Source organism: Dermochelys coriacea, chromosome 1, assembly GCF_009764565.3.
Source record: "Dermochelys coriacea isolate rDerCor1 chromosome 1, rDerCor1.pri.v4, whole genome shotgun sequence".
NCBI classification, from domain to species: Eukaryota; Metazoa; Chordata; order Testudines; family Dermochelyidae; genus Dermochelys; species Dermochelys coriacea.
In genome coordinates, this window is record NC_050068.2 from 310,035,217 (window position 1) to 310,059,923 (window position 24,707).

Below are 24,707 nucleotides of genomic sequence, written 5' to 3' on the forward strand. Positions count from 1 at the left end.
TCAGAACTCTCCAATTTGCTTTGTGTCAAGATAGCTCATAACTGCCAAACAGTCAGGCACTTGAATTGTCAGCAGCCAGAAATGTTAAATGAAAAGCTGACGCAAGAGTTTTTTCTTTCTTTTTTGTGAAGTAGACAGAAGAATATGCTACCAGTACATGAGGAATAACAAAGCTCTAACAGAAAAGCGTAACTGTAAAGCATGAAGTGAAATTACACTTCAGTATCTCCAGCCGTTAAAAGTCACGTCACATACAAACGGAGTGGATGGTTTAGCTCAGATGGGAATAGTATTGGAAACACAAAACTGTATTAAAAATAATTCAGACTGTTATTACCTTCCACTCCTTGGGATTTGCTATAGAGTGGGATATCATATGGACTCTTTAATAATATTAAGCACAGGATTATTATTCCATCTTCTAAGCATGATATGTTCAGCACTTTATTATAAAATACCGTGTTTGCAAACCAAGGCATCAGAGATGCAACAGTCTAAGCTCTTTACACATATTTTTGTTGTGTGGCTAATTGATGGATATAGGCATTCAAAATCCCAGAATTGTCCTTTCATCCTAAAATCAGTGCTATTTATATATACCTACTTCATGATAGACTTTCAATATATGATGTTGATTTCATATAAATGCTGAAACACAGAATGTTAACATTTTTGTCCCAGGGTATTAATCCCTTGCTCCTAATGTCAATGAAGTTGCTGAATCAGAAGATCATATTTAAGGCAGTCCAGAAAACTGGTCTTAGAGAGTCCATCACCCCTTTGCTGAGGAGAAACTGACACATACTGGTTGACTTATCGATACAGCACCAAAATCACATACCGTGTAGCCTCCTTCAATATCCTTACCAAACATTGCAACAAGTGGTCATTAAAGAGTCTGTGGTTCATTTTACAAGCGAAATAATGCTAATTTTTATATTCTGATCATGTTATCATGGTTCATTATATTCTGCTACTTCCGTCCCTTCATCTCCTCCTCCCCCCCCCCCCCCCGCAGTTTCAAATGAATCCAGTATTCTTCTATGCTTCCTGTCACAGAGCAGAGAGGAAGGATGATGCAGGGATTGGGGTGCTGGCTTAGGACATGGAAGATGGGGTTCATGGCCTTCCTGTGTGAGCTTGGGCAAGTCATTTAGCCTTTCGGTGCCTCAGTTCCCCACGTGGAAAATTGGAATACAACATTTCCCTGCTTCAGAGGGGTGGAGTGGAGGATAAACACCTTAAAGATTGGGAAGTGCTTTGGGATCTGCTGATGGAAAGGGCTATATAAGTAATAGGCAGTAGTATACAGCACTATAGGGCTACCATTGAAACCACTGGGCTTAGTCACACTATTATACACACAGGGAACGCCTGCGGGCTCCCTCCAAGTGTGGGTGATAGGCAGTGCTTAATTTGTAACAAAATAGGTGCCGGGCTCAAACAATTATTTTACTTTCATAACTGACGCAGCAAGCCCAGAGGTGCTGGGGCTATGAGCTGCCAAGCCTAGAGGTGCTGGGGCTCAGCCCTAGCAAGCCCCAGAGCAAATTAAGCACAGGTGGCAGGCTTCGAGCGTTGTTAAAAAAGCTGCTGGGCAGGTGGCTGCAGAGCAGGGGTGGCCTAGGCGCTTCCTTTCTTGGGTGGGCAGCCCAGCTGCAGTCAGCAGGGTTTGCAAGGCTCTGTAGGGCGCATATTTAGAATGGAACCTCGCTGGCTCCTGCCAAGTCAGACACCCCCGCCATTGCTTTGGCTCGCGACGAACTTCTCTCTGGCCGGAAGGGGCGAACCCCCAGCCCGCAGACGCGCAGCAGGAGAGAGCGAGGCACACGCCGCGGGCCGCCCCTCTGCCGGGCGCGCGCCCGCCCCCCGCCGCCCCCCTCACACGCAGGAGCGCGCGGGCTCGCGCCTTCTCCCGCGCGCACATCGCGCCGCTCCGCCGCCGCCGGGTGAATGGGAGCAGCCGGCTGGAGAGCGCGAGCGAAAGTCGCAGAGATGCAGCCCCAAGTCTGGCCCTGCTAGGTTCTCCCCCCTCCTCCCTTCTTCCCCTCCCCCCCCCGACTGGGAAGCGTTTAAAAGGCGAGGCTGGAGCTCACAAGCCATTCCCCCCGGTGAGGAGAGGTGCAGCTGCCTGGGGACAGAGAGCCACAGAGACAAGGGGGAACAGGACGATTTGGAAATGCTAATTCTGGGGCGCTTGCTTGCTTGCATCCAGCTCCTCTGCGTCCTCCGAGCGGGTGAGTGAGATTTGCATGCTTTAATAATAGCGGGGGTTTAAAGCCAACTTTGCGCCTCTGTGAGCCCTGGCTCGTGCCATTCCCGACCGGAGCCTCTTTTATTTTCACACCACGGAAATCTGCCGTCAGCATCATGGACGGGAATGTTTCTTCTCTCCTTCCTCACCTTAGCCTCCAGCTGCTGCTGGGCTCCATGGATGCAAGCTCGAGTCCTGCCCCCCCCCTCCCCCAACGGGGAGAGGGGCTGCTCTGGCTGGGATCGCTCACAATCCCACCCACGCCCTGGCCTGAAAAGTGGCATTTAACACCAAAAGCACTAGGCAAAGGGCTTGCATTGCCATTAGCCAAGGAGCCAGGATCAGCCTCTTCTGAGGAGACGGTGTTCCAGCCATTCACTCCCACAGCCCGACTGGATGCACTCACGTGAAAATGTATCACATATGAAATGAGAGAGAAATCTACAATTCAAGGCAATATAGGCAACAAGCATCAACTTGTCTGTACAGTACATTAGATGGTCGATTTTATTTTAGCCAGTAGCCTGTTTAGGCAATTCACATTTTTTTTTTAAGAGTATCAATGAATGGTGCCAAATCTCAGTCTAAAAAAGAAGAGAGTTATCCAATAGCTGATTAATTCAGTCATTACTCTAAAATGAGTAGGATACTGATGTCTTTAAAAGCAAAAAGACATTAGTCTGTATATTAACAGTTCACCCTTACTGGACACAGTATTGGTATTCTGATTTTAGCAGGACCACTTACATAACCAAATTAATTTTAAACACATTCAGATTTATGCAGAGTGCATCCTGCAATTTCCTTTCTAGCATTCAAAAGCAGATATTAAAGGAATAGTTAACTTATATTATAAGAAGTGTTGTCTTCAATACTTTGTCATATATATTAAAATAAAAATGTTTTTAAATCATGAAATTTTATATTGTATTTTATGTTGTGATGTTATTAGCTGCTGCCAAAACACTGGAAAATATTGGTTAAGTTTCACATACTTATGTGAAAATAAGATCTTCAGTCATTGTCATCTGTCCACAAAACCAGTTTTATGGTAGAGCTCTAGTGTTAAAGTAGACATTAACCTACATTTTTCATCCAATAGGTGGTGCTGCTTCTGGCACAGTAAATCTTTATAAACAAAGATCAGTGTCATGTGCAAACGGTGCAATCAATTTCACTGTAGTTGAACTCCTCGTACTGTAATTCTTTTGATTTGACATAGGAAGAAACTAATTTGAATTCCCTTTCCAAAAAGCTTATTGGAAGTGGTTGAATTGTAAATTTGATGGGTGCAACTGACGTTTAATTAAAAATATTTCAGTTGTTATAACAACATTCTTAACTTTTGATAGGCACTATTCAAATTTTAATTCTAAAATATTAATTCTAAAAATCTTATTCTAAAATAAAATATAAATGAATAGACCAATACACTTTTCCAGTAGTAAGGTATGGCAAAGTATGAACTAGCAAAATATACTCGAGTTTTTTATAACATCTTTCATATATTCCTAACTCATTTCCTAATAGTAATGAAAATTCCTATTTTAAAAGTCAAAATTAAAATCTATTTATATGTATGTGTAAATATGGGTGTATGCTGTTATGACACAATGTATATGATATAAAGTCATAATTACATTTCTGACAGAAGTGCAATGTTACTGGAGTTTACGTCTTTCTTGTAGCTTAATGTGGTCATGCCATATTATAAAAAAAGGAAAGGCATTAAGTAGAACTTGAACTCTCTAGGGAAATAGAGATTCTTGTCTGTTAAACATTTGTTTATACTTCCTTTTGTGTCTTGGTAGAAATAAGATGGATGTTTGTTTGTTTATAATGTAACTTTCTAACACTCGGTGTACTTGTGTGAGTATGCTGTACACTTAAATACAAAAGATCTGCCAATACTAGAAACCATTTTTTTTTTCAATCCCACATCAGGTATAACACCAGCTGCTACTTAATTTTTCTCCCTTGACAGATTCACCATTGTTTTCAAAACTGACCTGGAGGGGTCACCCTTCTTAGAGGTGATGGATGATTTGGTCTCAATGGTAGCTCATTCTGAGGACTGATGAGCCAGACTGCATAGCTTGTTGAATGATGTGATTGTTCCCATGAATGAATACACTGGACAGGTTATTAGACTAATTTTAATCAGATTTCATTTGAATATCTTCTTCCCTCTGCCCACAACCCAGAATACTTCTAATCTATAGCTCTTTGCCTATAAGATTAAAGGTTTTATTTTTTTTAAGATTTTTGATATAATTTAGTTTTGCTTTCTCACAATAAAGAATTGAATCATTGGGTTTAGTGAATTTTATAGGTCCTAGAGGTTTTTGTACTGGGCTAGCAGTTACCATTCATTCTGGTATCCAGAACCAGCGTCAGCTTATTTTATGAATGGAATGTTGCTGAAGTGCATGGTAGACTGCATCTTCTTCATGAAGGCTGTGCATGTTGTTTCAAGAGTCTATCATTTTATCCTCAGGGAGATACAGAGAACTCTCTTGAAAACTACTGTGTTCTACAGATCAACCTGATTTGCATGTAATTTCAAAAAAATATTGTTGAGTTCCCAGTTTGCCACTGTTTTACAGTGATATCCTCTCATTTTTCAAGGGAAGACTACTCTGAGGTCCAGTTCTACTTCAGAGTTTTGCCTTAGACTTCAATGGGAGCAGTATGAGGCACTTAATCTGTGAAAAGAAAAGGAGTACTTGTGGCACTTTAGAGACTAACAAATTTATGAGCATAAGCTTTCGTGAGCTACAGCTCACTTCATTGGATGCATCTGTAGCTCACGAAAGCTTTTGCTCAAATAAATTTTAGTCTCTAAGGTGCCACAAGTACTTCTTTTCTTTTTGCGAATACAGACTAACATGGCTGCTACTCTGAAACCTGTCATTAATCTGTGGAAAAATACGTAAAACCTGGTTCTCCCCACCCTATGAAAAACTCCTAGGAGGGAAACGGGAGGGAAGAATACTCACTCCCAAAGGAAAAACTTAGTATTTGAGTTGAGGGCAGGGGTTTCATCTGCTGTATTCCTGGGCAAATTATAATGGCCTTAATTTGATGCCCTTACTTAGGGATGAATAATACCCTATTCCACAGGTCGTCTCACTGAAGTCAGTTAAAGAACTGAAATCACTGGGACTCCTTGTGAATAAGGTTTTATTCAAATAGTACCAATTACTTCAGTTCTTCAATGATACTATTCATTTGGGATCCTTACAGGTAGTAGAATCTGGCACTATATGATTATATGCAAACATTATTCTATAGTCAGAATAAAGATTTCCTAGTAAATTTTTTTATTATAAAAAAATAGAAAGAAGCACTGAACATCATTCTGCATCAGTTGTGGCATTTTTACCATGAACAAAAAAATCATTGACAGAGTTTGTAATTGCATTTATTCAGCTAATTCACTCTCATTTCAAGTCTGCTCTGACTTACAGACACATTCTAAGTAACCCAAATCCATGAGCTGTAAGATTTTGCAGAATTTGTCCCATTCTGTTTCCAGTGTGCAGATTTAGCTATAAATAATTGAAGAGGAGAAAATGTTTTAAGAACCAGAAACGCATTTTAACAAATTGTATTATGAAGAGTGATTCATTTTTGAGTTAGTGACTTAAATATTCAGATGAACTTAACGTGTTGCACATTGCTTTGTGATTCTCTGTATCCTCCTCTTGCTCGTGAAAATTTAGAGATGATTTCCCCAAAGTATATAAAAAAATCACTTGGAATGTAGCTCATCTATACTTTGCCATTATTAAATTCCACTCTCTGCCCAACCCTTGACCCCTCAAAACCCAATAAGGAAATCATCTTGTTAGTAAATTGTCTTTTGGTTTCATTATGTGCAATGCATTGCTTCGTTTTTAGTTCAGTCTGTAGCATCAGAGTAACAAGCCATTATCAACACAGAAAATAGCTTTTTTTTCTAAATAATTCATTTTGTGGTGTTCTACTGAGTTCAAGGGGTTTATTTCCAAAGCTGAGTGGTGGAGGTACAGTACAAGCAATTATCTCATTACAAATAAGAGCTTTGTGAATGCACCTGCTGTGCTGTACTTTGATATGTACCCATAATAATTAACAATTAATGGATATGCAAACATGAAAGCCTTGGATCAAGTATGCTTTTATGATCTTTATGGACTCAATCATACATCATGTACATATTTACAACCTCATTTGGATTCAGTTTGATATGTAAAGAATACAGAATCAGGCCCTATTGCCCAGTTTAAATTTCTTTTCTGATATTTGTTTCAGATATTAATTTTGATGCATTTTGTACTAGATATCACAGTGGCGATTTTATTATTAACTCTGCTTTACACTTAAGATGATGCACGTTTCCTATTACATGCTCTCTATGGATACATTTAGCTAAGCAGAAACAAAAAGATAAAACATAAACATGAATTTAAAGGGAATTTTTCTTTTCTTAACCATCTCTTTGTGGCTGTGTTATATTTGATTTTATATATCTGTGTACCAAAAAGGCTTTTTATATAGACATTCAAAGTGTGTATGTGTATGTACATATACATATTAGTAGATCTTGAAAGTTATGCAGAAGTTACTGAGACTGGTTTTTAATGAAACTTTCAATAGCTTAAGTACAAACCAATATTTATGCGGCACACTATTTGTGGGTGTGATGTGTAAGGTAGCTGGCACAGTAACTTTTCCTACTTTTAATGCAATGTAAAAGCAAAGTTTTCAAAGCTATGCTAGGCAGCACTACTTAAGCTTGTTTAAATGTATTTTTGTTTATTTAAAAATTATGTGGAGATAATTTTATTATATTCTGAATATTTCAACTATGAATTACTAAAATTAACATGCAACTATATGTATTGCCTATTCTTCATATGTATCGCCTATTCTCCAATTAAAGCTATTTTCCTCATTTTCTGCATGCATTATTTAAGTGGTCACTTCCCACTATGATTCCTCTAATTAGTAATTTAAGGGAGAGCAGATTCTGTTCTTTTGATGACCATTTCAATTGCCTGAGGAGGTTGTGAGGGCTAGGACTATAACAGGGTTTAAAAGAGAACCTCCATGAATTTATCCAGTTAAGTCCATTAATGGCTATTAGGCAGGATGGGTAGGGAATGGTGTCCCTAGCTTCTGTTTGTCAGGGGGTGGAGATGGATGGCAGGAGAGAGATCACTAGATCATTACCTGTTAGGTTCACTCCCTCTGGGCCACCTGGCATTGACCACTGTCGGTAGACAAGATATTAGGCTGGATGGACTTTGGTCTGACCCAGTATGGCCATTCTTATGTTCTTAATTCCTCATCAAATGGGCAGTGCTTCTCAATATTCCCCCTGGGTACTGGAAGTCTGAGTTAGTTCTAGAACCCATGTCTCCCAGTTAATAGCGTGATTCTTACAGCTTCATGTACCATTTTATCTTGCTTTTCAGTATGAGGCATCTCAGAGCTCACACTCCAAGCCCAGAGCCTGCACCCGCAGCCCCCTCCCATATTCCGAATCTCTCAGTCCTAGCCTGGAGCCCCCTCCTGCACCTCGAACCCCTCGCCCCCAGAGTCTGCAGCCCCAGCTGGAGTCCTCACCTCCTCCCACATCCCTGCCCCAGCCCAGAGCCCCCTCCTGCACTCCGAACCCATCAGCCACAGTGCGGAGTACCTACCTGCCCCTCAAATCCCTCATCCCTGGCCCCACACCAGAGGGTGTGGGAGGGGGCTTCAGGCTGAGGCAGTGGGTTGGGATGTGGGAGTGGGTGAGGGTTCCGGCTGGGGGTGCAGACTCTGGGGTGGAGCCAGGGATGAGGAGTTTGGGGTGCAGGAGGGGGGTCCAGGTTTGGAGGGGGCTCTGGGCTGGGACAGGGAGTTGGGGTGCAAGCTAACCTCAGGCAGCTCCCGGGCAGCTGTGCAGTAGGGCTAAGGCAGGCTCCCTGCCTGTCATGGCTCCACAGGCACTGTCCCCCCTCCCCTCATATCCCATTGGCCATGGTTCCCAGACAATGGGAGTGTGGAGCCAGTGCTTAGGGGGGGGGCAGTGCACGGAGTCCCATGGCCCCCCACATAGGAGCCAGACCTGCTGGCCACTTCCGGAGCACAGCGCAGTGCCAGGACAGGTAGGGACTAGTCTGCCTTAGACACACGGCACCACTGACTGGACTTTTAATGGCCCGGTTGGTGTTGCTGACCGGAGCCACCAGCGTCCCTTTTCAACCAAGTGTTCTGGTCGAAAACCAGACACCTGGCTCCCCTACTGGTCATACACACGATTTCATGTAAATATCAAGGTTTATTAATGTCGTGTTTACCACGGATCCTTTCAATTTTGCTTTAGAAAATTACTTACTACTTTGGAAGAATGCTAAAGAACCAGGTATTTCTTGACATTTATGGATATCAATCATATCTGAAAAATTCCCAAATGTAATATTTCAATTTTACATAGGGAATCTTAATTTAGGATTAGAATCTAGGGTTACAATCATCCAACTGATCTGCATTACAAATTCCCATTTCCATAAAGATAAAGAAATTATTTTGGCATTCCTACAAACTAGTTTGGAGTTGGAAAACAATCCTCTTCAATCAAGTGGATGATTCTAATGTAAAAAATTCTGTGCATTTATATATGTCATTGTGAGGGGCATACTGATTTCTGTTGCTCCATACCCAGCCATCAGACTCTCAGTATATATCTTATATCTTTTTGTAAAATCTTTAAGGATACCTTCAAAACAAAAAACACTACAACAAAATTCAATGGTATTTTTATTTTTGCTCCTGCAACTGTTGCATCATGTTGAAATGACAAGTGCCCTGCAGAATAAAGGACCAATCCTGCAAAGCCATAGTCATGAGTAAAATTGCTTAGGTAAGTAGTCCCATTGAAGTTATTGGGAGTACTCACCTGCATACAAATTACTCATTAGATTAAGGATTTACAGGATGGGTGCTGGAACCTTAATTTTCATAATCTGTGTCCAGGGAATTCTGTTTAGTTCTAGATTGCTTGACAATTGAATAAAACAGTTACAATTAAGAACGATATCTGTTCTCACTGACTTAAGTATCTTTTGCTAAGGCTTGTTAAATATAAAAGCAGTGAGGAGTTGATGAAATATTAGTGTTACAAAGAGTGAAATGAGACAGCTGGAGTATTGTATTGAAATACTTTTACAAGGTACTTTGAAATACAGTGAATAAAGGCTGCTGTACACAAACACATTCAATCAAATTTCTTAATGAATAAAGACTTATGTTTCTGTACATGCACTAATTGAATTTCATAGAGAACTGCTAACTCATTTAAACTTTCCTGACAAATCATTGGGTATTCCTTTAATATGTCTGGTTTTCAGTTGATTTAGATGCTATATGGTCCTAATCCAACTCCCACTGAAGTCATGGAAAGATTTATTGACTTCAGTGGATTCTCCCTGCATTGTAACTCGTTTAAAAAATCCTTTTAGATTCTTTTTTTTTTTTTTTAAATCCGTCAAAGCCTAGGGAAGCCTACCCTTCCCATATCACCCAAGCTGTTCACAAGGATGCAGAGTTGCCCTGGATGGAGGAAAGAGGCCCTTGTAGAAAAGACTCTAGACTAGGACTCAGTCAATCATGCATGGTTCTGCTACAGGCTTCCACTCTGTGCTTAGATTAGTCTCTCTCTGTGCCCTAGAATTCCCTTTTGTAAATTGGGGCAAGAACATCTGTTTTAGAGGCATGTTTTGTGGCTAAATTAATAAATGTTTTGAGATGGAAGGCATGATACATGTGTGAAATATTATTCTGGGGGAGGGGGGAATGAACAACTAGTGTATGGGTCCGATGGGGAAAAAATAGAATGTGTTCTTGTAATATTTATCATAATGCATACATACAAAGGGCCAAAGTGCACAGGCAACCTCAATTCTGGTATTTCCTAACTTTTGAGTGCTTGACTTTAAAAGCCTAATAATGTAGTTTTTGTGTGTGTAATTATAAAATAATGCAAATAGGTCTGACACTGGCTTGCTTCATCTCAGTTTTAGCAAGTGAAAGGCTCTCTGTCTGAGTAGAATTGTCCTGTGGGGCATGAAAGATGAGGGGCTACCATTTCTGTTGTGCTGTACACTCTCACTCTTTCTCCCCAACCGGTCCTTCAATCCATACAAAATACAACTTCTAAAATCTCCCTTGCCCATCCATTTGATCATGTTTCCTCTCTCTTTGCACTTCTCTCTTGGCTCCCCATATGCTATTGCATGAAATGAAAGACTCTTGACTCTCCACTTTCAAAGTTCTTCATAATGCTGCCCCTTCCAGTTTGTCTTAGCTTGTCAATGCTAAGCATAGCATTGGCCCTTCCCTTCCACTCTGGCAGTGTTTCAAGCCTTATCCGCTGGTTTGTCAGCTTTTCACACAATCCCTTACATGTCTTCTTCCACGCAGCTCCTTATAAATGGTGTGACCTCTCTGACCTCATCCACATACAAGTCCTTCCTAAAGACCCACTTCTACTGTGTTGATTATAGTAAATTAAGTGCAGGAGGATTCCAGAATCTGCAGATCCTTATCAGGAAGCTTTGCAAGGTTCCTCCTCCAGGGTTTTCAGACCCACTCCCATATGTATTTCCACAGGAGGGGACAATCTTCCCCACTCTTTCTAACCACTCTCTTTATTTCTTTAATATTATTCTCCATGTATTTTGGCATTTGGATTTATCCCATTCTCTATTCTTTATTTCATTTTTTATTCTTATTTTAGTTTTGCTTAATACTGACTTTATCTGTTTACAGGAGTAACTTAAGGTCGGTATGAATCACAATCAACAGTAAATTTTCATTACAAAGAGTGGGTAAAAGAAAAAAATGTAAATTTATTCTGTTAATTTTATTTTCTGTACCATGTCTTATCATTTTGCATGGAGGTTTACAGTGTTTGGCATCTGTGGATTAGAGGAAGAAAGCAGATTTCTGTAGTTAGCAACATAGGCATTTGAACACAGATTAGTCAGTATTATACTCAATAGCATTCATTCAAGTGCAGACAAAAATACATTTAACCAAGGAATCGTTCTCATCCATTAGTGATAAATAGACCTGTACAAAAAAGATTTTGGGAGACTACCCAGCCCTTTAGCTCTGAGTAGTTTTGTGTCTTTTCTGAATTGTGCTGTCAGCTATGGGTTTTGTATTGTGTGAACTGGCAGAGAAAATGTACCTCCATCTAACAGTATTCTTCACTGTCTACGTGGGAAGCTCTCACTTTTTTTGCGTGAGGTGATGTGACTGTGACACACAATCTACTAGAGATTTGTCTGAGTGGTTGAACTGCTAAGCAGAAAACTTACTAGAAATATGAAGCCAGGAAAGATAGATATATACTTGGGAATGTGTGCACATCTTAAATGACGTGACTAACATTCTCAACTGTTTAAATGTTTACTGTAGGGAAAGAGATTCCTAATGTGAAAAAATTACTAGGGCAATTTAATGTACATTAAGCTTAGTCTAGTTGTCTTGCTGAATGAAAGAAAATCGGTTCAAATAAATCAGATGAGGAGATAATGCAGTGGTGCATAATGGAAAGTTTCAGGTTACATAGAGTTTCAAATAAATAGAAACAAAATACAAGAGGACCCGAAAGTGTGTGTGTGTGTGTGTGTGTGTGTGTGTTTGTGGTAAATAAGTTGTAAGTTAATCAGTTAATAGGGATAAAATTTGTAGATCATATTCCAAATGAAGATGCTGTGTGTGGATAAAACTTTATCACAGACTATGTCATGAAAAAGCTGTAATTGTAGACACTTTTTGTACAGTGTTTATAGAACATCCTGGGTATGCATAAAGTTTTGCTGACAAATTAATGGGATCTCTGTCATTGATATTAATGGGGGCAGGAAAGGCTCTATCCAGAGGAATTTGCAGTCTTTGGGCCAGACTATGGCTTTTTCCTCCATAAATGTATAAGGAAGGAAATGGCTACAAGAAGTATCCCAACTTCTGACCCACGTGCAGCTGGAGTAAATCCTATGGAAATGTCTGATGTGGAAAGAAAGTCACGGAAGAAAGGTCAAAGTGAATGAGAATGGCAGAAGAGGCTTCATTCAGGATATACTTGCCTTGCAGGCCATCTAGCAGCCTGTGAATATAGTAGAAGGAGGAAATAGCCCAGAGCACAGGATCTTCAGTCTAGTTGCGAACAGGTAGAATTTATGATTTGCTGGGTTTAATGGGCTTCACATTCCCTTAGCTACATTCATCAATGATCTAGAATCCCAGTGGAACCTTCCACTTGCATATGTGTGGTGAATTCCACCATTTGCTTGCTTACATGCATTTTTGGTGCATTTGAAGTCAATCTGACTCCCGCTGAAATCAATGGAAAGATTTCCACTGATTGCAGTGGAACTTGGATCAGGCCTTCATAGCAAGAATATGGCCCAAAGACTTTATATAGTAATACAAAATTATATTTTATTCTTGACATTAGATATTAAAAGTAGTGTATTTTGTGAATAATATCTCTCTTAGTGGTGATGTTGGGGGAATAACTAAACTAGAGTGCTAGTTAAAAAGGAAATAAAAGGTTAAATGAAAAAAATTACACTGGCTAATAACATTTTCATATAAAATGGTCCTATCCAGGCCAAATAGGTCACTTGTGGTTGCACCACAAGTATCCCAGGAAATACTGCCTCAAGCAGCACAACCTGTGGAAGCAGCCACATTGATGGCAAACTCAGCTTTGTGTGGTCACCCAACCATGCTCTTTCTCAGAGCTGGAGATAAAGATTCTGCTCAACAGATATTCCATGAAGAAGATTTTAAATGGGCTATGGAACGAAAAGAGTGAATTTCCCACAGTAAGACAATTGCCAGGGTTGTAGAAAGGAGTCTATTATGATAGTTTTCAGAGTAGCAGCTGTGTTAGTCTGTATTCGCAAAAAGAAAAGGAGTACCTGTGGCACCTTAGAGACTAACAAATGTATTTGAGCATAAGCTTTTGTGATGCATCCAATGAAGTGAGCTGTAGCTCACGAAAGCTTATGCTCAAATAAATTTGTTAGTCTCTAAGGTGCCACAAGTACTCCTTTTCTTATTATGATAGTGTTTTCTAGGTTGGGGGTCACCACTAGTAACAGTGATTTCCAGGACTCCTTTCCAGACAAGCTTTTTGCAGTAGGATCCATGTTGTTTTATGTACTTGTATGGTACAATGTGACCATGCTCTTGATTGGTGCTACGGTAATATAAATAAAAGTAGAAATATTTAGGGTGGGAAAGTCCTTTGGTTCCTAGCACAAAGTTAGGCATTCTTTTGAACTAATAATAATAGCTTAGGCCTGGAACCAGTCTTCCCTTGTGAATGGGGGGAGGATGTAGGGGTTGGGAACATTGTTAAAGAAGATGAGAAATTATCCTCTCAAGCAGTATCACATCTCCCTGCTGCTGAGCTGCTTGAAAGGAGAGTCTCTCATTCTTGGTTATTTGTAATTTTGTAGCCTGTCCCACAGCGCAGTTTACTTTTGGATAAGTCAGGCTGCTGTACATCTGGGGCGCTTTGGAAATTGGGCAGCCTCTGAGGGATTGCATATCCCAGAAGACCATGCACATTTCAGTCTTGGCAGATTCCTATTTCTATGTATCAGAAACAGAATTGGTCTGGCAAAAAAGTTCATGCTGCACCCTTAAAAGGTGCAGTTGTATAACTGCCATTAATCTGCATCCCTGTGTTGGAAACTGTGTGTAATTGCACCATCCCAGCTGGAGCTCCAAGATGCATTTTGCTTCAGGCAGATATAATACCTCCCAGATTCACAGAGCATGTAGCAGCTGCACCATCCTTAAGGAGGGTAGAACATGTGCTCCTTTTCACAGTAAGCCAGCTCCATTGGATGGAGTGGAGAGAATAGAACCATTTCCCCACTGAGTCACTCAGCTTCTCTGAAGCACAATACCGCCCCAAGTTTCCATTGACTTAGTACATCTCAGACCGCCCCCAATGCAGGGCAAAGCCTTAAAGGCTCAACCAAGTCCCTTAATTAGTTAGTTTGTGCAATGTTTGGCAGATACAATGCAGTAGATAAGTCCTAAGTATTATGATTATTATTTTAGATTTACAAAGCATTTCTCAATAATCCTTTAAAATGGGCAGTTATAACTTGTTTGAAATTAAAAAGCTTTCCATCAGTCCAGAACAGGAAATAAATGTTCAACTTGCACTGGTGAGATATATTTACAGAACTACTACAGATTTTGGATATCCAGTGCATGACAAAAGACCAAAACACAGATTTATTATTGCTACTTCCAAAACTAGATGTGCAACCACTTCAGCATTTCTGTGTTGCAGAAATAGCCTAAGACTTGGCCAGTAATCTGCAGTTACATGTATTTATGATCTGAAGAGGGAGAAGAGAATATGAAGAATTTTCCTTTCATGTCCTTTTACAGAAATTCTTTAACTCTCATGTACATAAATATAAGGCTACATTCAAACAGGCTGCTGGAAAGGAATAGGGGGCACACCTACGATGTCCAGATAGTAAGTGTGAATCAGGACAGGGTGAGGGGTAATAGGTGCTGATATAAGACAAAGCCCCGAATATTGGGACTGACCCTATAAAATTGGGACATCTAGTCACCATAGGCACACTCTTCCTTGCCTCACCTTCGAGAGTGAATGCATCAATAGGTCAAAAAAGCAGCATTAATGTGTGCCCATAGCCTGGCTGAGACCAGAACAGTCTGTTCCTTTCAAGAGAAGGAAAACTTTGCATGGAGACTGTACATAGAGGCCTGAGGACAGTCAGGCTTGAGTGAATACAGTATGTGTTTTAAAAATGCACACTGCAACCAAAAATGGTATCGCTGTGACTTTTTCCAAGAGGCAAAATCTTTGAGGCCATCTTCTGCTCTGCATGACTTGTGATGGATGGGTTTTTGCTGGTTGTAGGCTCAGAAACAGCATCTGCCAAAATGTATCCCCATACTATTAATTTTTCATGAGATGATCAAAATTAAGGAGAGAGGTACTAAAGGCTCTGTGGTCTAAATTTAGTGCAGAATTTGCTTGTAGTCTCTCTATACTTAAGAGTTTATATATAAATTAATAAAAGCATATAGAATAAAGTCATTACAGAAAAGCTTTCATTTTAAGATTGCATGGATATCTTTTAGCTATTGTACTCATATATTGCATGCAAAACAGTGTTCCCAGGCAAAGAATATTCAAAAATGCTTAATAAATGCTTCTTAATTATGTTCACATAAGTGAAAAATATTCTTCAGAAATGCTTCCTAGGGAAACAAACATTCTGGTAATGTTTCTACATCAAAATAATTTATTAGCAATTTTTTCCCCATTTTGCTTGTGGACCCACATCTCAAGAGGCAGAGTATGAACACTAGCTGGTTTTGAAACTTCATTTACCAAACAAAATGATCTACAAATACAGGTCAAAATAATTTCTATAGATATAAAGACCTGCAGGATTTTAATTTAAAGGGGAAATGTTATTACTATGCTTACTGATGTAATACCTCTGTACTTTAGAATTACTCCTGTTTATGAGAAATATAGCTATTTACATTATAGAAGGACATTTTCATTCTATAGACTTAGGCATTCTATGGACCTTTGTTCAAGAGTGGGCTCTAGGAACATCTGAGTTCTCATCCTGGCCTCTGTAGCCGTGGGCAAGTCATTTAAATACTCTGCCTTAGCTGCCCATCTGTAAAATGGGCTTACTAATATTTACCTTCCTCCCAGGCATGTTGTGAAAATTTATAAGTTAACTTTTGTATTGTACTTTCAAGAAGAAAATGCTATGTTAGTGTTATGTAGCATGATGATGGGCAAATTCCTGCTGTCAGGAAATGATATAGGTACACTCCTTCATAGTCTGTGGCGATCAACAGTAGATGTATAGGGAAGCAGACTTCCATTCAGATGGCAGGGAGAGTAGTTCCTATATTTGTATTCCCCTTATCTATGATCAGTATTTTAACCAATAACTAGAATTACATTTGTGGCTAAATTTACATATGGGGATGCAGTTTAATCTAGTGATTAAAGCATGGGACTGGGAGTCATGAGACCTGGTTACTGGTTCTGACTGCCATTGGCATGCTGTGCAATCTTGGGCATGTCACTTATCGTATCTGTAAAATGGAGGTAACTCCCCAACCTTTTTAAAAGCACTTTGGGATGAAAAGTACTATATAAATGCAAAAAAGTGGGGTTAATATTACAAATATTCTTGGACTAAGGTATCCTGTTTCTGCTGACAAATAGCCCTGACTCCTCTGTTCCATCATCTGAATGTAGCGGTCTTAAATGTACTCAGATAAATTAAGTCATAGTTATGTTTATGCTAGAAGACTTGAGTCAAACCAGCTGGTCTGAAATTTTATTCCCAATACGTTATCTCTAACCATGTTTTCTATGAATATTAGATATAACATCTAGGCCAAATATTTTTAACTGCTAGGTTGTTCATTCCATCAAGTACTATTTACTTTTATTGAATAATCAGATTCTGAATGGAAGAAGTAGGTGAGCATTTTGTGGCATGTTGCATCCAAGTCAGTGAAGTGAAAAGAATGTGACACATCTGATGTTCATTTGTGATGTCAGCCATGCCACAGCATAGCTGTAGCAATGGCAAAGGGAATACTTAAGTTGAATGGGACATCCATAAAACAGGTGTCTTTCTCCTTTCATTTAATGACTATGCATGCCCAAAAAGTGTGGTAGGACACTTTCAAGGTTTAGAAAACTCAGATTTTCCCTCACATGTAGCATTCAACAATGACTTACAGACCGCTGTCATTGTTTGGCTCCTCATAAGGGTCACATTTGTAAGAAATAATAGCATCCTGTTTAATTTTGATTTTTTTCATGCTAAAAGGTGAGGCTTTTAACATTCACTGCCGGAACATGTGAAAACAAGGTTACATCTTTCATTGGCTGCCATCTCAGTTCTGTGTGGTCTTGGAACACATGTCCCAAAGTAACATCTAGTTCCTACTTGGTGATCTGGCTTGCTAATGTAGAGGTCACAAAACAAACATTAGAGATCAGACTCAGAAGATACATTGGTCATCATTCGAAATTCTACATTTTAATAAGTTACCACATGGTAGTGTCCCCAGATACCACCATTATTTCCGGTTCTAACTATAGGAAAATATTAGTGTGTCAGATACCAATAGTTAAAAAGTGGTAAATGTTGAATTTTTGACACTGACCATTGCCACTGTACTGGGTATATTATATATGCCTCCCTATTTATGTCAACCCTGCACAGCAACCAGAGAAAGTTGCACTCCCTCAAGTGCCAGAGACTGGTCCTTCCTATAGCCCATGTAAATACAGTAAAGGGATTCGACTGTGCACCTTCCTCTATGGAGAGGAGGTGATCTCTCCCTTCTGCGGGAGGGAAACTGACAATTTGAGGAGAAGAGGGGGATGGTGGAGGGACAGAGGCAGGCAGTGGGGAGGCTAAAAGAGAGACAAAAAATCGAGAATCTGTGAGTAAAGTGAGAGAAGCACCGGAGGCGAGGGCAACCAGAGGGATGGAGGGAAACCAAGACTGAGCGAGAAGGAGAGTAAATGGAGAGGCTGAGACTGGGCAGGACAGATGGACATGCAGGAGAGGGTCCCTTCGGTTGGCTGGTCAAGTGAATCCGTTTTGGATGGTGTGTTCCTGAGCATCTGTTCCTGTATGTTCCTGATCATTGGTTCCAGTCATCTCCTGTCATTGATTCATGTTGTCTCAGAGATTTGGAACAGAAAAACCAAAGATCCTTCAGATCCCATGGGTCTGGTCTAATGTGCACCCTGCAAGCAAGAATCACTGCAGTCCAATCCATCTTTTCAGGAAGTCATGAGAGGCACTGGAGGGTCAGAGACTGAGTTGGGCATTAGACAGAACTAAGAGATTTGGGAAAGGGGAACCTTGAACTATAATAACTTAAGAGGCCTGTGCATGCAAAGATAGATATAGATTTATTTATTTAGAAGGTTACATTTAGTTAAGTACACTTAGTAGTAAGCTATAGAGTATGTGTGTGTATATATAATTACATACATATAATAATCAAATGGTTCTAATTTTGTTTATTATATGTATTCTTCATCTATTAATGTTGTTGTAGGTAGGTCAACTCCAGTTCCATTTGTTCTGGTTTAAATAAAATCCCTGTTATTTTTTTGATTAACCATTTATATTATCTTTTGCTTCCATTAAATAACCTTGTTGTCATGGTGAAACATCTTCCCCCCCCCCCCCCCCCACTAGCTCTCACTTGCTGAGTAAATTGTACCCCCACTGTGATGGACCATTGCTAAATCTTGGTCGGTGGTTTAGGGATGTGGTGACCCTTGGATATATTTTGAATGATAACACAATAACCCTATACTGAGAGGTCTGCTTACACCTGTGTGGGCACTAGCCACCCAAAAAGTAGCAGGGAAGAGCCATAACTGTGGCCCTGAACTTTGCAGGGAGGTCAGTGGAGCTGGCTGGGAAGGCGAACGGGGTGCTGTAGCAGAGAATGTTCACTCTCCCTGGACATCGGGAAGTTCCAATAGTGATGCTCTGAGGTACAATGCCTCCAACTGCACCTGCTGGGGTTGTGTCTTCAACAACCCTTACTCAGCACAATTGATCCCAAATATGTTACAACAATACACATTGCAAGTAAAGATTCAAAACAGGCCATGAAAACCAGCATTCACATCCCCAAAGGGTTTAAATTAGGCAAGCAAGTGCTGAATGAAAACCTACCTACATTAATTTTTTCTGAACTAAAGAAACCTTCTTTAAAAAAAACAAACAAAAACCCCTAGTAAAAGGAGATTTTCCAGTATTTTTAATTACTTCTGATAAATGATGAATTTTGTAATGAAATTCTGGACAGCTGGGCAAAGATAAAGGGTGACAGTTTGCTAAGCAAAGGGATATTAACAGTACTTCCTAGAATCCTTTATAATTGTTACTAGAAAATTTAAGAAAAATGTACTGACTGTTGTTGCAAATGAGGGCAACAATTCTACATTCCTGCAAAACTCCAAACATCCCACTGAGCTAAATGGGAGGAGCTGTAAAGAGGTTTGCTCACCAAAGTCCCTTAAGGACAAGGAGTTGACAAGAATTTCAGAAATGGGCCCAATGGACTTTAATTGTGGTTAAAACTGTACACACTGCTGTTAAAGAGGAGAGCTCTCATCTGAAAAGAAAAAGTAACCTTAGAAAGGGTCAAATCCTGCTACTGTACTCTGGCAAAACACCAATTGTCTTTTATGATAAGCAGTTGAGGAAGGTGTTGTCCTTCCGTTTGTATTTACATAACGCCAACAGACCCCAGTTGTCGCCGGACGGGATCAAACCTGGGTCCCCTGGAGCTAAATGCATGAGCCTCTACTCCAGTGGCCCATGGCCCATGAGGGTAATCCGCTGGTGGGCCGTGAGACAGTTTGTTTACATTGACCATCCGTAGGCATGGTTGCCCGCAGCTCCCAGTGGGTGTGGTTACCGGCCACTGCGAGCGGCCGTGCCTGCGGACGGTCAATGTAAACAAAGTGTCTCATGGCCCACCAGCGTATTACCCTGATGGGCCATGTGCGGGCCGCAAGTTGCCCACCACTGCTCTACTGCATGAGCTAAAAGCCATATGGCTTCTCCAAAGGCTGTAGAGCAGACTCATTAATCTCTCTCTCGGTGCCACTAGACAGGACAGAACACCACACCCAGGAGGTTTGTGGGTTACATTTATATAACATTCAGTCAGTAAATATGGTCAATAAATAATAAGAGAGAAAAGATGGTGAGAGTCAGACCATAATGATGATTATAAACTGTTTAACATCAAAAAGTATAGTCTTGTTCAATTTTAATGTATAAATGTGTTTGAAACACACTTGGGATGAAATGTACATTGTTTTAGCATGTTACATTTACTCATTAAAAAACCATACCAGTGGCCTAACATTTCTCTGTTTAAAATAAGAAGGGGCCCACATTTGATTTCAAAACCTGTCTCATTACCCAAGCCAGGGAGGCTGGTGATCTGTGGATGCTATAGAGTATGAGCAGAGCATTTACTTCTGGGGGAATTCTGCACCAAAAAATTAAAAATTCTGCACACAATATTTTAAAATTCTGCATATTTTGTCAAAATAACAAATATCACACCGGTTTCAATTATTTTTGGTCATTTATGTCAAAATACCTGTCGGCAAGTATGTCTGTAACAATACAGACAACAAAAAAGATTCAGGAAATGTTTTTTGACAAATAGATTCCTTACTAGGCATAACTCTGAGTAACATACAGAACTTTGAGTAATAATTCATTTAAACTACAATACAGAACCGTATTTCCCGCACACCTCAGAAGAAGTGCAAAGACTTGAGGGAGTCAGGGGTAATGGAGGAGTTGAGGACGAGGGAAGTAAATTGCTGGGAAGGAGCCTGGGTGTGAACTTGGAGGGTTGTTTAGGTATGGATGGGAAAAGTATGGAACAGGTTTTTTTGGAGGGTGGGGAAGGATTGTAGGGAGCTTCCCCCATGCAGACCCTGGCTGATCCTTAGCCTCTCCCATTCAGTCAGGCACATCTGCCCCTGTCTCCATGTGTTCCTGCACCCTCATGTGTCCTTGCACCCCTGTCTACATGTGTCTCTCCACCCCCATTCAGACACCCACTCCCCCATCCCCATATGTCACTGCCCTCTCCCCTTGTCCCCATGTGACTCAGTACCAACCTCCCCCTGTTCCCATGTGGGGCTCTGTGCCCCCACCAGCCACCCATCTGTCCTTATGTAGCGCTGCACCTCCTCCCCCATCACCATATGGCTCTGCTCCTCCCTGAGGCTCTGTGTCTCCACTCCCGTTCAGCCTCTGCCCCAGTCTGTCTTCCCCTACTAGCCTTTATGATCCCCTGCCCCCAGCACCACACCCTGTCTGTCTCCCCAGAGCCCCGTCTCCTGACCTGGCCTGACAGGTGCTGCGAAGAAAGCAGGCTCTTTCTCTTCCCTCACTGGCCAGGAGCTGCTGCTGTGTTCTATTGCCACAGCTCACTCAGGTGAGCAAAAGGTGGAACTGCAGCAACATTTTGGCAGAAGCTTTTTTCTGCACAGAAAAAATAAAAATGTGTGGCTCATTAATTACACACACACACACACACACACACACACACACACACACAGAGTAGCACAGAATTCCCCCAGGAGTAGAGTATTACAGACTGAAGGACACTGCTGGTTTCCTAATGCAGTAGTAGCTAGTCTCTATTTCCAGTATGATTTGTAGTTATTCATATTCATGCTATCTGAAAAGTGTGTGTGTGTGTGGGGGGGGGGGGAATTGTGGAACTCCTGAAGACTGGGGCTAGGAAGACTTTTAGTGTGAATGTGAGAGTGGAAAAACTTTAGTATCAAAAAGAATCTAAGTTTGTATTCTTGTTCAGAGAGGAAGTATTCAGAAATAGGTTTTAGCTATATTTCAGCATGATTTTAATTGGATACAACATCCCTAAGGTCTTTTTCATGCAATATATATTATAAAAGTACTATTTTTAGGAATTCACCAAGGGCTGTAGTGATAAAGAAATACATGCTTGACTGGGTCACATTTACTCTGAAAAATAAAGTTGATGTGTGTTCTACTTGCCATTCAGAAAGGACAATCCTCCTTTTTTTTAAAAAAAAAAAAAAATCCAGAATTCCATTACAGTCATGAGAAATATCTTTTTTTTTAAAGTGTGTGAGGCAGAAAAATATATAGTTTCATATATCATAAAACAATTTTGCAAGAAATTGGCAGAGAAAATATTTTCACATTAATGATATGCAAACTATGACCAATAGAAGCACTCTTGCTCAGTTATAAAGCTGACAGCAAATAAATTGACAGCAAATAAAAAGTAAGATTGAGGCACTTATAGTAGAGCTATTACTATTCTTGAATATCAGTTATTGGTTTTTTCAGCATCAGCTAATGGACTCACAGAAGATAGGCTATCCTATCTGGGAGGGATAGCTCAGTAGTTTGAGCATTGGCCTGCTCAACCCAGGGTTGTGAGTTCAATCCTTGAGGGGGCCTTATAGGGAACCTGGGGAAAAATTGGGGATTGGTCCTGCTTTGAGCAGGGGTTTGGACTAGATGACCTCCTGAGGTCCCTTCCAACCATGATATCCTATGAAAACAAGAGAAGGGAGTAAATAACTTGGAGGTGTGTGTATTTATTTATTGAGCATCATTGAATAAGTGAGATTTTAGGAAGGGCTTGAATGAAAAGAGATTTGGCCTGTGATGATGGGCTAGAAAGGTCATTCCACACATTAGGGACAGCACAAGAAAATGCCTGGAGACAGGAGTAGGAAGGAAAAAACATGGCATTAAGGGTAGTATTATTGGCAGATTGGAGGGGCCTGAACACAGTGAGATACAAGTTCTAGGATATTGGGTAAGTTGGAATTCTGCAAGTTCTTGATGGCAAGGACAAAAGCTTTAATTTTAATATGTTGAATGGAGAGTTGAATGAAGAATTTGAAGCAGTGGGAAATGTCATGATCAGATCAAAGGTCAAGGAAAACAATGGTAGCAGCCACATTTTCACTAGCATGCAGGGGGTGCAACTGTAATCTGAGATCAGCCTCCGTTATTCCTAAGAATAGGACTAAACAGCACTGAGGGCTGTATAAGGAGACTATTTCCTAGTCAACTTGGGAGAAACCGAAGCTGGTTTCAGAACACAGGTTCGCATTAAGACTACAAGATGCCAAGACCATACCTTATAATGCCTATCTGTGTTTCTTGTCACAGAGTGCCTGCAGGACTGCCTCTCTGTGATATTTTGGACATTTAGAATGAGAGTGGTCATCTTTTACCTTCTAATTGTGGGTTTCTGCTGCATGGGGCTAACCAGAATTTAGCTCATTTTTCATCTTAAATTGTGGTAATTTACATTTTTTTTTCTCTCTCTGCACTGATGAAAGTTACATGTTTGGGAATGAGAATATAACCCCTATAGTTTGCAGAAAATGGGATTGAGGCTATTGCTAACTTCTAACATTTCATGTGTCAAGCTTTTTGTTTTTTACATCAGACATTTGAGGTGTTCTGGAAAATTGCTATTTGGTATTGTGGTGGAATGAAAAACGCCACAGAAGAAAGAGGTTGGATCAAGGCTAAGAGTTACCATAAGTAAAGGGGAAAATACTCTCAATTTAAGAAGGTGGTGTGGGTTAGTTCTCCCCCTCTCATCCCCCCCCAGGCTGCTCTCCGTATGCTAGCAAGGTAGGAAATCCTGGAATTTAAATAATGGAAAAGTCTAAGTATCTGCAAAAGCACCTGTTTCAACAAGGTCTGCTCCTGAGAACTGAACATAGACCCATTATACTTTCCATTCAATAGTTTTACAGTTTCTCTATAACTTCAATAGTGAAAGATAGAAACCATCTATGAGACTAATCCTCTAGTCCTCTAACACATAGAACTACTATGTAAGACAGCAGTATGATTGCTCAGAACTCCAGTATGAAACTGGAGAAAAGCCTGCTGGGAGTCTTTGGGTTAAGTTTAGAGCTCAGAGCAACAAGGGTGATGTCGTAGTGGGCATCTGCTATAGACCCCAGACCTGGAGGATGAGGTAGATGGGGCTGTCTTCAGAAAACTAATGGAAGTTTCCAGATCACAGGCCCTGGTTCTAATGGGGGATTTCAATCACCCTGACATCTGCTGGGAGAGCAATACAGCAGTGCACAGAAAATCCAGGAAGTTTTTGGAAAGTGTTGAGGACAACTTCCTGGTGCTAGTGCTGGAGGAACTAACTAGGGGCCTTGCTCCTCTTGACTTGCTGCTCAAAAACAGGGAAGAATTGTAGGAATTGGTAGGGGAAGCAAAAGTGGGTGGCAACCTGGGCAGCAGTGACCATGAGATTGTCAAGTTCAGGATCCCGACAAAAGGAAGAAAGGAGAGCAGTAGAATACAGACCCTGGACTTCAGAAAAGCAGACTTTCACTCCCTCAGGGAACTGATGGGCAGGATCTCTTGGGAGGCTAATATGAGGGAGAAAGGAGTCCAGGACAGCTGGCTGTATTTTAAAGAAGCCTTATTGAGGGCTCAGGAACAAACCATCCCAATGTGCAGATAGAATAGCAAATATGGCCGGCAACCAGCTTGGCTTAACAGAGAAATATCTGATGAGCTTAAACACAAAAAGGAAGCTTACAAGAAGTGGAAACTTGGACAGATGACTAGGGAGGAGTCTAAAAATATTGCTCGAGCATGCAGGGGTGTAATCAGGAAGGCCAAAGCACAATTGGAGTTGCAGCTAGCAAGAAAGGTTTCTACAGGTATGTTAGCAACAAGAAGAAGGTCAGGGAAAGTGTGGGACCCTTACTGAACGGGGGAGGCTACCTAGTGACAGATGATGTAGA

At 40.7% G+C, this 24,707-nt stretch overlaps 1 protein-coding gene across 9 annotated transcripts in view; it reads left to right on the forward strand.

Moving 5' to 3' along the window:
* Window positions 1-1,687: 1,687 nt before the first annotated feature.
* Window positions 1,688-24,707, forward strand: part of PTPRZ1 (protein tyrosine phosphatase receptor type Z1) — a 220,581-nt gene continuing 197,561 nt past the window's right edge. For all 9 annotated transcript variants that reach the window (XM_038421170.2, XM_038421190.2, XM_038421181.2 and 6 more), the window contains exon 1: window positions 1,688-2,237. In XM_038421170.2, coding sequence (XP_038277098.1) covers window positions 1,703-2,237 — 535 coding nt within the window. In that variant the 5' untranslated portion in view covers window positions 1,688-1,702. The remainder of the gene's footprint in view (window positions 2,238-24,707) is intronic.